The following is a 14,267-nucleotide window of genomic DNA, read 5'->3' on the forward strand; positions in this document are numbered from 1 at the left end:
CAAGGAGAAGCAGCTAGCAGTGGTAAGGGCTCAGATCAGAACCAACAGCCAGGCAGGTAGTGCCTATCCACTACGCACCTGCCACTCCAGGCTCCTCGAGCTTCTGTGACTCACCTCCTGCACAGCGGGGGCCAGGGGATTCCTAAATTCTGATAAGGAGACCGGCAAGGAGAACTTGGCAAGGACGGACGGCAGGTCATGAGATGGGAACTGATGGGAGAACTGCTCGGCTAGCGGGGAGTACCTGGAGGCAGACGAGCATGCCAGTGAGTGCAGCAGAACCCCCACCGTGTTCTCAGACCCCCCCACTGTGTTCTCAACACTGGCCTCAGTGGGCAGCAGAGAAGCAAAGTGTGGCAGGTGGACCAGGACGGTGCAGTGAGGGCAGAACAGTATGATGCCAGGCAGGCCTCCAGGTGGACAGAACCTGGGCACTTCCCCTTGAGCAGCAGCAGGAGCCATGGGCACAGTTCACCCTGCATCTCACCTCTGATCCCTCAAGGTGGATTAGGAGAGCCAGCCTGGAGGAGGGGGCCCGGCATAGGGGGGATACAGGAGAGTCACACAGCACAGAGCCAGACCAGAATTGGGACCTGGGCACGCTGGTGGCCAGGAGTTAGGCTGAAGTGAGAGCCTGGCCTTGGGGCTTCCACAGCCTTTGGTGCCTGGTCAACACAGAGAACAGCATCTGGAGGGCCCTGCTGGCCTCACCCCTTCCCACTCAGGGCTCCAGGCTCTGGCAGCCAGCAGCACTCACAGACATACGCTGGCATTGGGAGACAGCATGTAGACGTTGTTCTCACACAGCGGGTAGATGATGATGGCCTTGCCCCAGTACACCAGATGAGCTGCAAGCTGGAAAACCTGCAGGCAGAGGGGAAGCTGCAAGGACCATGCCTGAGGCTGGCCCACTGGGAGCTGTCAGAAGCTCTCAGCATGGGTGGCCATGGCCTACCAACCCGGAGAAGCTGATCCCAGGCTCGTGCAGAACACACATGGTGGCTGTGGCCCGCGACTTCCTCCCTAATGTGGAACAGCACCTTCCCAACCTCTCACTAGGATGTGGGGCACAGCCAGCACACAGCACACAGCACTCTCTGTGAGCAATGGCTTTTTTTTTTTTTTTTTTTTTGAGACAGTCTTGCTCTGTCATCCAGGCTGGAGCGCAGTTGTGCAATCTCAGCTCACTGCAACCTCTACCTCCCAGGTTCAAGCGATTCTCCTGCCTCAGCCTCCCAAGTAGCTGAGATTACAGGCACATGCCACCACGCCCAGCTAATTTTTGTATTTCTAGTAGAGACAGGGTTTCACCATGTTGGCCAGGTTGGTCTCGATTTCCTGATCTCGTGATCCACCCGCCTCAGCCTCCCAAAGTGTGGGATTACAGGCGTGAGACACTGTACCTGGCCACAATGGCCTTTTTATCACTGCTCCCTGTGCTGTTTGGTGCCAGTGTTTTCCCATCCTGTACTGTCTTGACTCCCACTGAAGAATGGTGGTCTCAGGCCACAAGCATGGGAATGTCTGGGGTGCTGGGAACACAGGGTTGGCCCAGCTGGGCAGGGGTCTTAGCTGGATGTCCTGGCAGGGCACAGCCCTTTCATACCCCCTAAAACTCCAGCATGGCCTTGCCCCAATGATGGGTGTGGAGTCACTCAGCATGCCACTCCTACATACCCAAAGGCCTCAGGTCTGCCCCACCTCCCAGCTTTGCTCTTGTGGACCCTTGAACAGCAGGAAACACAAACACACCCAAAACCCCTTCCAGAGGAAACTTCAGGCCTGAGGTCTGAGAGCACAGTACCACAGCACTTCATGAAAAGGTGTGTGCAATCCTAAGCACTTGCACTTCTGCCTCTGCATCACCCCAAGACACCACTCCACCCTCTTGGCCAGTAGGCCTCTGTGTGGGTGAGTCACCCCTGCCTGGACACAGTGCGGCCTGCTGCTAAGGACACTTATACCTCAGCTCAGAAAACAGGGCCTCCAGACTGAGTGCAGTGGCTCATGCCTGTAGTCCTAGCATTTTGGGAGGGCAAGGCAGGCGGATCACCTGAACCTCAGAGTTCGAGACCAGCCTGGGCGATATAGTGAGACCTTCATCTCTACCAAAAATTTTTATTTAATTAGCCGTGCACTGCGGCACATGCCTGTAGTCCCAGCTACTCGGAGGCTGAGACAGGAGGATTGCTTGAACCTGGAAGGTGGGGGTTGCAGTGAGCTGAGATTGTGCGAGTGGTGCCTCCAATGGCACTGCTAACCCCAACATGGCAGGTTTCAGTTCCATCACCACCCTGCTGCCTCACCCCACGTGCCACTGGCATGTGCTCTCTCAAAAAGACACACCCACTTTCCCCCAGCTCTGCTCAGCATAGTGGTCTCCACCTCCTGCCTCTCCCTGCAGCAGCCTCTCCAAGATGCTGTCCATTCTGGAAACTGAAAGTCCAAAATCAGTACTTCAGGGCCAGCATAAGGTGCCAGCAGGACCAGGCTCCCTCTGGAAGCTCCAGAGAGAATTCATCCTGCCTCTTCAACTGCCAGTGTCTCTTGGCTTGTGGCCACATCACTCCACTCTGCCTCTGTGGTCACGTCGCTGCCTCTTTTCAGTCAGAGCTTCCTCTGCCTCCCTCTGATAAGGGCCTTAGTGATTACATTTAGGGCTTAACAGGATGATCTTCCCATCTCAAGATCTTTAACTTAGTAATATCTCCAAAGTGCCACATGAGTTCACATTCATAGATTTTTGGGATTAGGATGTGTATGTCTCTGGGGGCCGTTATTCAGCCAATCACAACGAATGTACAGCACGATCCTAATTTTCATAATACAAAATAAAATGTTTGTATATACACACACACACACACAGATAAAAAACCTGGAGGGATCTAGGTTACCTGTGGGATATGGGACTGTGGGAACTTTTTGTGTCTATAATTTGTGTAGTGTTTGAAGTCTTATAACATTAACTTTATCATGACAAACCCAAAATTTACTTGTAGATTCTCTCTGGATTGATGTAAACATGAATTATTTTATTTTATTTTATTTTATTTTTTGGGACTGGGTCTTGCTCTTTTGCCCAGACTGGAAGTGTGTGCAATCACAACTCACTGCAGCCTCGAACGCCAGGGCTCAAGTGATGCTCCCACCTCAGCCTCCTGAGTAGCTGGGACCACAGGCACACACCACCATGCCCAGCTAATTATTTAATTTTCTGTAAAGACAGGGTCTTCCTATGTTGTCCAGGCTGGTCGTGACCTCCTGGGTTTAGGCAGTCCTCCTGCCTCATCCTCCCAAAGTGCTGGGATTATAGGCATGAGCCACTGCACCCAGCCACATAAGGGACTTTACCTGGTGACATTCACACCTGAGGCAGATGCTCCCCAGGGGACTATCTCAAGGAAACAGAGTGACCCATCAGGGATGGGCCCCAGGGGCTTGTGCACTGCCACACCAGCAGCAAAGCTCTGCTGACCTGCAGCAGGGACAGCAGGGAAGGGTTACAGACACAGGAAAACAATGACAGCCTTCCCTCTCCCCAGTCAAGGCCACGGCAGGGAAGTGAAGGGGACCTCAAAGGGAGACCAAAGCTTTGTCCAAGGAGACTGACAGCAAGGGTGAGAGGCACAGTGTCCACACAAACTCCTGCCAGACAACCTCAGAAGAGGACATCAAAGCCTTGTCCAAGGAGACTCTGATAGCAAGGATGAGAGGCACAGTGTCCAGCACAAACTCCTGCCAGACAGCCTCAGGAAAGCCAGGCCCAGCTCCTTTCAAAAGCTCAACACAGGACCTGTGAACAGCCACACGCATTTACCATGTGGCTGGTGCTCATCAGGACACGGGGGTACACTGACTCCCTCACTCTGCAGGGTTGTATGGAGCAGTGACTTCTTTTACAATTCTGTGTCTCCTGGATGCTATGAAGGTGGGCAGGACATGGTCTTTACTGGGTCCTGTCCAGCCCACGAAGTCGAAAGGCACAGCTGGGCATGGTGCCTCATGCCTATTAATCCCAGCATTTTTTTTTTTTTTTTTTTTTTTTTTTTTTTGAGGCGGAGTCTCGCTCTGTCACCCAGGCTGGAGTGCAGTGGCGCGATCTCGGCTCACTGCAAGCTCCGCCTCCCGGGTTCCCGCCATTCTCCTGCCTCAGCCTCCCGAGTAGCTGGGACTACAGGCGCCGCCACCACGCCCGGCTAATTTTTTTGTATTTTTAGTGGAGACGGGGTTTCATTGTGTTAGCCAGCATGGTCTCGATCTCCTGACCTCGTGATCCGCCCGCCTCGGCCTCCCAAAGTGCTGGGATTACAGGCTTGAGCCACCGCGCCCGGCCTAATCCCAGCATTTTAGGAGGCCAAGGTGTTACGATCACTTGAGCCCAGGAGCTTGATGTCAGCCAGGGCAACCTAGGGAGACCCCATCTCTACCAAAAAAAAAAAAAAAAAAGCCAGGGGCACACCTGTAGTCTCAGCTACTTGGGAGGATGCTTGAGCCTGGGTGAACCATGATGGCACCACTGCATGCCAGCCTGGGAGACAGAGCAAGAACCTGTCTCAGAAAAGAAGAAAGAAATACAAGGGCACAATCTGGTAAAAGGTCTCACAGAGGATAGATAAAGGCTCCCTGAGATACAGAGGCGGGAGAGACTTACTCTCAAAGACAGAATCCAAAAAGGCTGCTTTTGGGGAAAAGTGGCCTGAGAGTCAGGCCTTGCTGGACAAGTTCACCTAACGTGCTAAGAAGCAAAGGCCTGTTTCACAGGCCAAAACAGCATGGAAGCTCAGCCAGAGGGACCCAGGCGGGCCCACCTCACGCCTGGGTTCCTTGGCAGCCTCTGCTGCCCCCTGGTGGCCATGCCGTGCACACCGCCACCAGACGAGGGCGCCACCCACAGGCACCACCTGCTCCGCCCTCAGGCAACACTTCAATGGTCCCGTAGCTCTGGGCCACTCCACATGACTAGCAGCCACAGATGACCCCATGGCCTGTTGGCCACCCCATCAGCAGCCCCTGCTTCTGATTTCTCCCTGTGCTTTTTTTTTTTTTTTTTTTGGAAATACAGTCACCCAGGCTGGAGTGCAGTGGCACGATCTCAGCTCACTGCAACCTCTGCCTCCCAGGCCCAAGTGATCCTCCTACCTCATACCCCCAAGTAGCTGGGACTACAGGTGCATGCCACCATGCCAAGCTATTTTTCTTTCTTTTTTTCTGTACTTTCTGTAGAGATGGGGTATTGCCATGTTGCTGAGGCCAGTCTCAAAGTCCTTGGCTCAGGCGCTCCGCCTGCCTCGGCCTCCAGAAGGGCTGGGATGACAGGCATAAGCCACCGTGCCCAGCCTTCCCTGTGCTTTTCCTCCCACGCTTCACCCACACTCCAACCAGATCTGCAGACACGGCTGAGGGGCCCTCCATCTAATCAGAAAGGGCAGCCCTTTGCATGGACAGGCCCATAAGCATGTGGCTCAGCAAAGAAGTGGCATCTTGTACAGAGTGCACAGGCCAACACATGTGCACACAGAGCGGGTAAGGCCACCAGGTTAGGTCTTTGTTCTGCATATGGGAGGGCCCTGCATCCAAGCTTCCTGCCCTCAGTTCCCATATGCTTGTTAATCACCACTGTGAGGCCCCCAGGACCCTGCCCACTCCTGCCCTGCCCACCCACTAGCTCTGGTATCTCGACCTCCAATATTGGGAGCACCCCAGTCCTTTCTCTCACAGACTTGTCTTACGTCTCTGAGACAGAAGAACAAGTCAGTCCCATCGCTCATTCACAGAGCCAGCCCTGAACCCAGGTCTGACTCAGATGCCAAAACCTCCAGCCATCCCACGGACTGGCCCCACCCCATGGTGGGCTATGCCACAGCTCTCAGCTGGACAGAGCCCCTATGGATGTAGTGTGGCAGATGGCCTGCCTTTCCTGATGCCCCAGCACCTGCCACATGCCACCCATCCAGGCCCCCAGAGCTATACCTGCAGCAAGGCCAGGTCCGCATCCTGAGCTAGCTGCTGCAGGTTCTTCACAGCAGATGTGGTCTTGATCACCCGCACTAGGGCAGGGGAGCAGTCGATAGGAAGTTCACCCAGCAAGGACTTCTCATCACTGAGCAGCAGCAGGGCGTGGTAGGGGCTGCAAAACAATCACCTGTTACGGAACACACGAAGTACAGGAACCTGCACCACATATGCACCAGGTATGCACCAGGTATGCACCAGGGACACAACCGTGCAGCTGGAGCCTCCCAGCCCTCAACTGCGGAGAGAAGGGCCAAGAGTGGGATCTGAGAAAAGGTCAGTGGTCTGTTTAGAGGCCTTCACAAAATCTGCCAAGGATTGGCTCATGTCTGTAATCCCGGCACTTTGGGGAGGCCAAGGCAGGCAGTCACGTGAGGTCAGGAGTTTGAGACCAACCTGGCCAACATGGTGAAACCCCATCTCTACTAAAAATACAAAAATTATCCGGGTGTGGTTGCACCCACCTGGGGTCCCAGCTACTCAGGAGGCTGAGGCAGGAGAATCGCTTGAGCCTGGGAGGCGGAGGTTGCAGTGAGCCGAGATTGCGCCATTGCACTCCAGCCTGGCGAGAGCGAGACTCTGTCTCAAAAACAACAAAAACAAAAACCTGCAAGGATTATGTCACCCTCAGAAAAAAACACATGACAAAAGTGGGGAAGGTTTGAAGACTGGACTCCATATCCCACCGCAGAGACACCCAGCAAATATTTGTTGATTGAAGAAATGAATGAATTTTTCCTAAGGAAATTGTCCCAAATATGAGAAAAGCAAAATCCCCTTCACAGACTAAGAACAGAAGTATGTTAAAATATGCTTAGCTAAGACTGAAAGGAAAGAGCACGAACTGGGGAGGGTGGAACTAGGCAGCGCTTTGCTTTCTGTCATTTCCAAATTTCAGCAATGTACCCAGATATATATATATATACATATTTTTTTTTTTTTTTGAGACGGAGTCTGGCTCTGTTGCCCAGGCTGGAGTGCAGTGGCCGGATCTCAGCTCACTGCAAGCCCCGCCTCCCGGGTTCACGCCATTCTCCTGCCTCAGCCTCCTGAGTAGCTGGGACTACAGGCGCCCGCCACCTCGCCCGGCTAATTTTTTTTTGTATTTTAGTAGAGACGGGGTTTCACTGTGTTAGCCAGGATGGTCTCGATCTCCTGACCTCATGATCCGCCCGTCTCGGCCTCCCAAAGTGCTGGGATTACAGACTTGAGCCACCGCGCCCAGCCGATATATTTTTTTAATTAAAAAATGTTCAAGGGGCCGGGCGCGGTGGCTCAAGCCTGTAATCCCAGCACTTTGGGAGGCCGAGACGGGTGGATCATGAGGTGAGGAGCTCGAGACCATCCTGGCTAACACGGTGAAACCCCCTCTCTACTAAAAAATACAAAAAATTAGCCGGGCGAGGTGGCGGGCGCCTGTAGTCCCAGCTACTTGGGAGGCTGAGGCAGGAGAATGGCGTAAACCCGGGAGGCGGAGCTTGCAGTGAGCTGAGATCCGGCCACTGCACTCCAGCCTGGGCGACAGAGCGAGACTCCGTCTCAAAAAAAAAAAAAAAAAAAAATGTTTAAGGAACTGGGGGACTTGGGAACGGGTGGTGCCAGAAGACTGGGCTCAGTTCTTTCCTTGCAGAAAATCAATTAAATTGCCAGGGCACAGTGGCTCACGCCTGTAATCTCAGCACTCTGGCAGGCCGAGGTGGGTGGATCATGAGGTCAGGAGTTCAAGACCAGCCTGGCCAACATGGTGAAACCCCATCTCTACCAAAAATACAAAAATTAGCCAGGTGTGGTGGTGTGTACCCATAATCCCAGCTACTAAGGAGGCTGAGGCAGGAGAATCGCTTGAACCTGGGAGACAGAGGCTGCAGTGAATGGAGATTGCGCCACTGCACTCGAACCCAGAACAAGACTCCGTCTCAAAAAAAATAAAAATAAAAAATAAAAAAACAAAGTCAATTAAATTAAGAAAGTATAGTTTGGGAGGCCAAGATGGGCGTATCACCTGAGGTCAGGAGTTCGAGACCAGCCTGGCCAACATGGTGAAACCCTGTCTCTACTAAAAATACCAAAAAAATTAGCCGGGCATGGCAGTGGGCACCTGTAATCCCAGCTACTTGGGAGGCTGAGGCAGGAGAATCGCTTGAACCCAGGAGGTAGAGGTAGTGGTGAGCCGAGATCGCGCCACTACACTCCAGCCTGGGCGATAAGAGCAAAACTCTTTCTTTCTCTCTCTCACACATACACAAAGAAAAAGAAAGTAACTGAGATCCCAGGAGTGCTGACTGAAATGCAAAAGACTGGGGTGGGGGCAACACCATCAAGCTGAAGTCCCTTCAGCCCTCCAGCCTCCCCCAGGACACTCAGCCCCATATCCAGGCTGCCCTGCCCAGGCCTAAGGTGGTGCCAGGAGGGCCCAGGGGAAACCTGGGATTGGTCATTTCTGGACACAACTGGATACAAAACTATGTGTTTTAACATCTATAAACAGCAAAGCCCCACCTGCCAGCTTCCGCAGAGGGACGAAGAAAAGAGAATTTTTGGAACAAAGTTAACTGGTAAAATCTCAGGCAGAAGCTAAAGGAAAGGGCCCTGGCAGGGAGTGAGCACGTGGGGCTGGGCACTCACCGGATGGCTTTCAGGCTCCGTTCGATGGCCTCTGGGGGGATCAGGCTAGAGGCCGCATAGTGGATCTTGTGGGGCAGGCAGAAGCTCACCTCCAGCCAGCTGTTGATGTGAAGCCGAACCACACCCGATGTGCACAGGCTGCGGAGAGTGGGCGCTGTTACCCCTTCACACAAACTTTCCAACCACACACACAGATCAGAAAACACCCTGCTCAATGGTGCTGATTTCCCTGCTGTTGAGCGCATCTCTTAACATCACATTATGTTTAAGAAAACAAGGGGGCCGGGCGCAGTGGCTCACACCTGTAATCCCAGCACTTTGGGAGGCCGAGGTGGGTGGATCATGAGGTCAGCAGTTCGAGACCAGCCTGGCCAACATGGTGAAATCCTGTCTCTACTAAAAATACAAAAATTAGCCAGGCGTGGTGGCACACACCTGTAGTCCCAGCTACCTGGGAGGCTGAGGCAGGAGAATCGCTTGAACCCAGGAGGCAGAGGTTGCAGTGACCTGAGATCATGCCACTGCACTCCAACCTGAGCAACAAGGCAAGACTGTCTCAAAAAAAAAAAAAAAAAAAAAAAGAAGAAGAAGAAAGAAGAAATATATTTCTGGCTAGTCCTGGATTCTGTAGTCCAACCAGACTGCCAGGGCTTGAGAGAAGCTGTAGCCCTGTCCTGGAGACTCAGTGCACTAGAGGCACTCTAACTCAGGCCCCTGCCCGTCCAGACCCCTGACAGACACCCAACACCCAGAGCAAAACCTCCCTGTGAATGGGCCTGCCCTGCACACCTTACGAAGACCCAGTCACAGGTGCACGTCCAGGTAGAGCAGTGGCTGTCTCAGAGGGAGAGGAGGGCACGGAAGGAGTGCCAAGTCCCCCCAGAGTGTTCCAGTGGTGAGAAGCACACAGTGCCCACCTCCCTGCACTCTGCAGATGCCCACAGCACCCCAGTTGCAGTGCATGTGGATACCAAGTGATCACCACAAGCCAACCGTCCTAGTCAGCCCCAACACTTCATTACCACGGAAACCCTCTCACTCCACATTCTATCAGTAACGGCAACTTGGTTCTTTCAGGTCCCAAAGCTTGCTCAGGCCAAACATAGCAACACCATCCCAGATTCCTTATTTCTTTCACAATCCACTTTAAACCATCAGCAAATCCTGTCTGCTCCACCTGCAGGGATGTCCAAAATTCAGGCCTTTTCAGCACCACCAGGCCCAAGACACCCAGAGCACTGGCCCCTCTGCCTACCCCTCCCCACACTCCCACCTGGACAGTCCCAGCCATGGGCCTGCAACACCCACATTCCTGTGACCTCACCTCCTGTGCCCAGTCACTCAGGTTCAGCTGTGCTCAGGGCCCTGGCATTTGCCCTTGCCCACGAACTCTCTGCAGACACCCCAAGGCTCCTTTACTCCATCGGTCTCCACTCAAGTGTCACATTCTCACTGAAGCCATCCCTGACTCCAAGCCCACTGGCACTCCAACCCCTGACTTGCTGCCTGATGCTGTCTCCCCAGCCAGAACTCACTCCTCAGGAGAGGGGCTTGTGGGTTTCATTCTCTGCTCTCTACACATTGTAAAATGTGTCAGGCACGCAGGCACAGAGCTGCATTTCCTGAATGAAGCCAAGGAACACACCGCCCTCCCTGTGTGCACTGTCTTTCCTAGGAAGCCCTGCCCCAAGAACGGGCTCCACACTGGGGATGCAGCCCACGTCATCCCTTGGGGGAACCACACAAAACAAGGAAGGAGTCGTTTTCACCAGGAGCTTCTAAAACTCCCTGATGGAGAAACCAAGGCCCCCACCCTGCTCCACCGCTCACCACAAAGCCCCCTTGCCTTAAATAAGAGCCAACAGCACTTGTTCTATGACACAGAGGACATGCAACTGCTCGAGCAAAGCTGTCTGCAGCTGGCCTTCACTGCATCCCTGGGGGCTCCAGGCACCAGGGGTGGGATCTCCACCCACTCTTGTCAAGGCCTGGCCACTCGAAGTAGCCGGCACCTTCCTCGTGTCCTGCACAGGGAACACAGCATGTAAAGCCTCACAGTGACACCAGTTCTAAAATAGAAGCAAAATACATACAAGTTCTTCTCCAAACTGCATTTCTACAGCACCTCCCCCCATCATGTTTCCTCTGTTCACTGCCCCACCACCCAGGAGAGCAGCCAACTGGTGCTTTTCCCATCACCCCCTGACCCTATTCCGCTATTCTCAGCTCCCAGTTGGCAGGACAGGCCAACACACTCACATCCGGCTAAGTCCGGGAGGCCTGGCCAGACTTCTGGCCGCCCCAGGCCAGAAGGTACAAACGGCCCCTCCAGCACCCATATTGACGTGTGCTGAGAGAACACCACGGCCCCAAGGTCCCAGAGGAGGGCACCAGTCTCAGCTTCTTCCAGAACTGCATGCTAACCAAGTATGTCAGAGCAGAGCGAGGCTCCCAGAACCTTACCTCTCTTTGTTCAGGGTCTTTGCAGGGTGAAAAAATATCAAACCCTGAGAAATGTCCCAGCCTCTAAGGAATTAAAGATCATACCAGGAGAGATTTGTCCAGGGGATTCAGGTTAGTTACTCAACTTGAGTGAGCAATAGTTAGGATCTTGGCATCCGTACGCAACAGGGAAGAAAGCACAAGTGAGAGGTGGCCCCATGCACTGTGCTGTTACCATCTGGGTCAGCAAGAAGGGCCACTGGAAATAAACAGCCTATTTTTTTTTTCTTTTTTCTGAGACAGGGTCTCACTGTTGCTCAGGCTGGAGTGCAGTGGTGCCATCTCCGCTCACTGTAGCCTCGATCTTCTGGGCTCAAGACAAACTCCCAGGTAGCTGGGACTACAGACATGTACCACTACACCCGGGTATTTTTTTTTTAAGGGACGGGGTCTCACTATGTTGCCCAGGCTAGTCTCAAACTCCTGGGCTAAAGCGATCCTCCCACCTTGGCTTTTCAAAGTGCTGAGATTACAGGCATGAGCCACCACACCCACCCAAGACCTTTCTGTTTCTGTACTATTTAGGATGTAGCTCAAAGTGGATGTTGGGACACCACAGAATCAGAATACTGAGGCTCCTTTCGTTTCAAAGGTAGCTGTCCTTGCTCCGCCTAGGAGCACAGTGAGGCCTTATGACAAGTGCTGTGGCTCCCAGCACCAGCTTAGGTACTTGGAGTGCAGCAGGGAAGGAAACAACTTGGCTGCTCTGCACGTTGGGGGCTTCATTTGGTGGCATCAAGACAGACACATAGGCCGGGCGCGGAGGCTCACGCCTGTAATCCCAGCACTTTGGGAGGCCGAGGCGGGCGGATCACGAGGTCAGGAGATCAAGACCATCCTGGCTAACACAGTGAAACCCCATCTCTACTAAAAATACAAAAAAATTAGCCAGGCGTGGTGGCGGGCGCCTGTAGTCCCAGCTACTCAGGAGGCTGAGGCAGAATAGCGTAAACCCGGGAGGCGGAGCTTGCAGTAGGCCGAGATGGCGCCACTGCACTCCAGCCTGGGTGACAGAGTGAGACTCCACCTCAAAAAAAAAAAAAAAAAAAAAAAAAAAAAAAAAGACAAACACATAATTGGCTGGGTGCAGCGGCTCACGCCTGTAATCCCAAAACCTGGGAGGCCAGGTGGGCCGATCACTTGAGGTCAGGAGTTCAAGACCAGCCTGGCCAATATGGTGAAACCCCGTCTCTACTAAAAATACAAAAATTAGGCCAGGCGCGGTGGCTCACACCTGTAATCCCAGCACTTTGGGAGCCTGAGGCGGGCGGATCACCTGAGGTCAGGAGTTCCAGACCAGACTGACCAACAGGGAGAAACCCCGTCTCTACTAAAAGTACAAAATTAGCTGGGCGTGGTGGCACATGCCTGTAATCCCAGCTACTCGGGAGGCTGAGACAGAAGAATCACTTGAACCTGGGAGGCAGAGGTAGAGGTGGAGGTTGCAGTGAGCTGAGATCGTGCCATTGCACTCCAGCCTGGGCAACGAGAGTGCAACTCCATCTAAAAAAAAAAAGAATTAGCTGGGTATAGTGGCAGGCACCTGTAACCCCAGCTACTTAGGAGGCTGAGGCAGGAGAATCACTTTAACCAGGGAGGCGGAGGTTGCAGTGAGCTGAGATCACACCACTGCACTCTAGCCTGGGTGACAGAGCAAGACCGTGTCTCAAAAAAAAATTGAAATTAAAATTTTTTAAAAAGACACATTGGCTATGTGCGGTGGCTCACTGAGCCTGTAATCCCAGCACTTTGCGAGGCCGAGACAGGTGGATCATCTGAGGTCGGGAGTTCGAGACCAGCGTGACCAACATGGAAAAACCCCATCTCTACTAAAAATACAAAATTAGCCGGGTGCAGTGGTGCATTCCCATAATCCCAGCTACTCAGGAGGCTGAGGCAAGAAAACCACTCAAACCCGGGAGGCAGAGGTTGCAGTGAGCCGAGATCGTGCCATTGCACTCTAGCCTGGGCACAAGAGTGAAACTCCATCTCAAAAAAAAAAAAAAAAATTATCCGGGTGTGGTGGCAGGCACCTGTAATCCCAGCTACTTGGGAGGCTGAGGCAGGAGAATCACTTGAACCCAGGAGGCAGAGGTTCCAGTGAGCCAAGATTGCACCATTGCACTCAAGCCTGGGTGACAGAGCGAGACCCTGTCTCAAAAAAAATTGAAATTAAAGTTTTTTGAAAAAGACACATAATTGTAATCAAATTGTATGGAGCATTAGAAACTGGAGAGAGTTATAGGAAAAGGAATAGGGGCTTGGAACACACCTCATGGAAAGCCAGGAACAAGTGCCAGCTACAGGCATGGAGAAATGAGGGCAAGAGGGAGAACACATCAAGGTTCTTCTAGTGACTTCCCAGCTTGGTCACCTCTGCTGCCCTCATCATGCCAGCTGTCCTTGGAGCTGCAGTCATGCGGTCTGTTTTGTACACTGGCGTGGGGCCCTCACCTTTGGCAGAGACATGCCATGTTGGTTCCTCTAATTTCCACGTGGACTTTACTCCATTTTCCCAGGCATCAGCTCACCCACCTGCTGCTTTCTCCCTCAGAGCACTCTGCACTGAGGCTGGTGCTTCTTTATGAACTAACCCAGCTCCCTAGAGCGGTGACAAGTGCTGCCACCAGGAGTGCCCCAAGGGCCATGGGCAGACCTGGGCAAATTCCCTAAACACGTCAGAGAGACGACTGCTCGGGAAATGTGCCGGCCCAGCCTCCAGCCTGTAAATCCCCCACAGCAAGGCGGTAAGCCAGGAGCTGCACGAAAGTCTGTCAAGAGGAGGGAAGAGAAAGGTTTGCCCCTGTTTTTAAGTCTGCAGCTTTAAGACAAGAGCGCTTAGCAAAAGTAGGGATTGGGCCCTGAAAGGTTTCCTGCCGAGCTTATACTTCTATTTGCAAGGTATTTAATGGTTTGGTCTGAAAACACTCTGGAGGAAAATACTGTCCTCCTCAAGGCTTATCCAGCCCCTCACACAGCTCTGGGCCAGCCAAGAGGGTCCAGCCCAGTCTGTGACACGAGATAAGTGCCCCAGCCAAAGCCCTGCATCCTGACGATGACTGTGCAAAAGGGAATGGCTGGCTTCAAACACACTCTCACCATTTATCTCCAAGACAGAAATGTGCACA

General features: G+C 53.1%; 1 protein-coding gene across 13 annotated transcripts in view; it reads right to left on the reverse strand.

The window, feature by feature from the left end:
- Positions 1 to 14,267, reverse strand: part of NPRL3 (NPR3 like, GATOR1 complex subunit) — a 63,893-nt gene that overhangs the window by 12,514 nt on the left and 37,112 nt on the right. For all 13 annotated transcript variants that reach the window (XR_010583679.1, XR_012429557.1, XR_012429556.1 and 10 more), the window contains 4 exons: positions 8,638 to 8,775; positions 5,971 to 6,127; positions 758 to 864; positions 115 to 244 (listed from right to left, as the gene is read on the reverse strand). Coding sequence is in view for 10 of the 13 variants with exons in the window: in XM_065536702.2 (XP_065392774.1) it covers positions 115 to 244; positions 758 to 864; positions 5,971 to 6,127; positions 8,638 to 8,775 (532 nt within the window). In the remaining 3 variants the exon portion in view is untranslated. The remainder of the gene's footprint in view (positions 1 to 114; positions 245 to 757; positions 865 to 5,970; positions 6,128 to 8,637; positions 8,776 to 14,267) is intronic.

This window comes from Macaca fascicularis, chromosome 20 (assembly GCF_037993035.2).
Source record: "Macaca fascicularis isolate 582-1 chromosome 20, T2T-MFA8v1.1".
In the NCBI taxonomy this organism is placed as follows: Eukaryota; Metazoa; Chordata; class Mammalia; order Primates; family Cercopithecidae; genus Macaca; species Macaca fascicularis.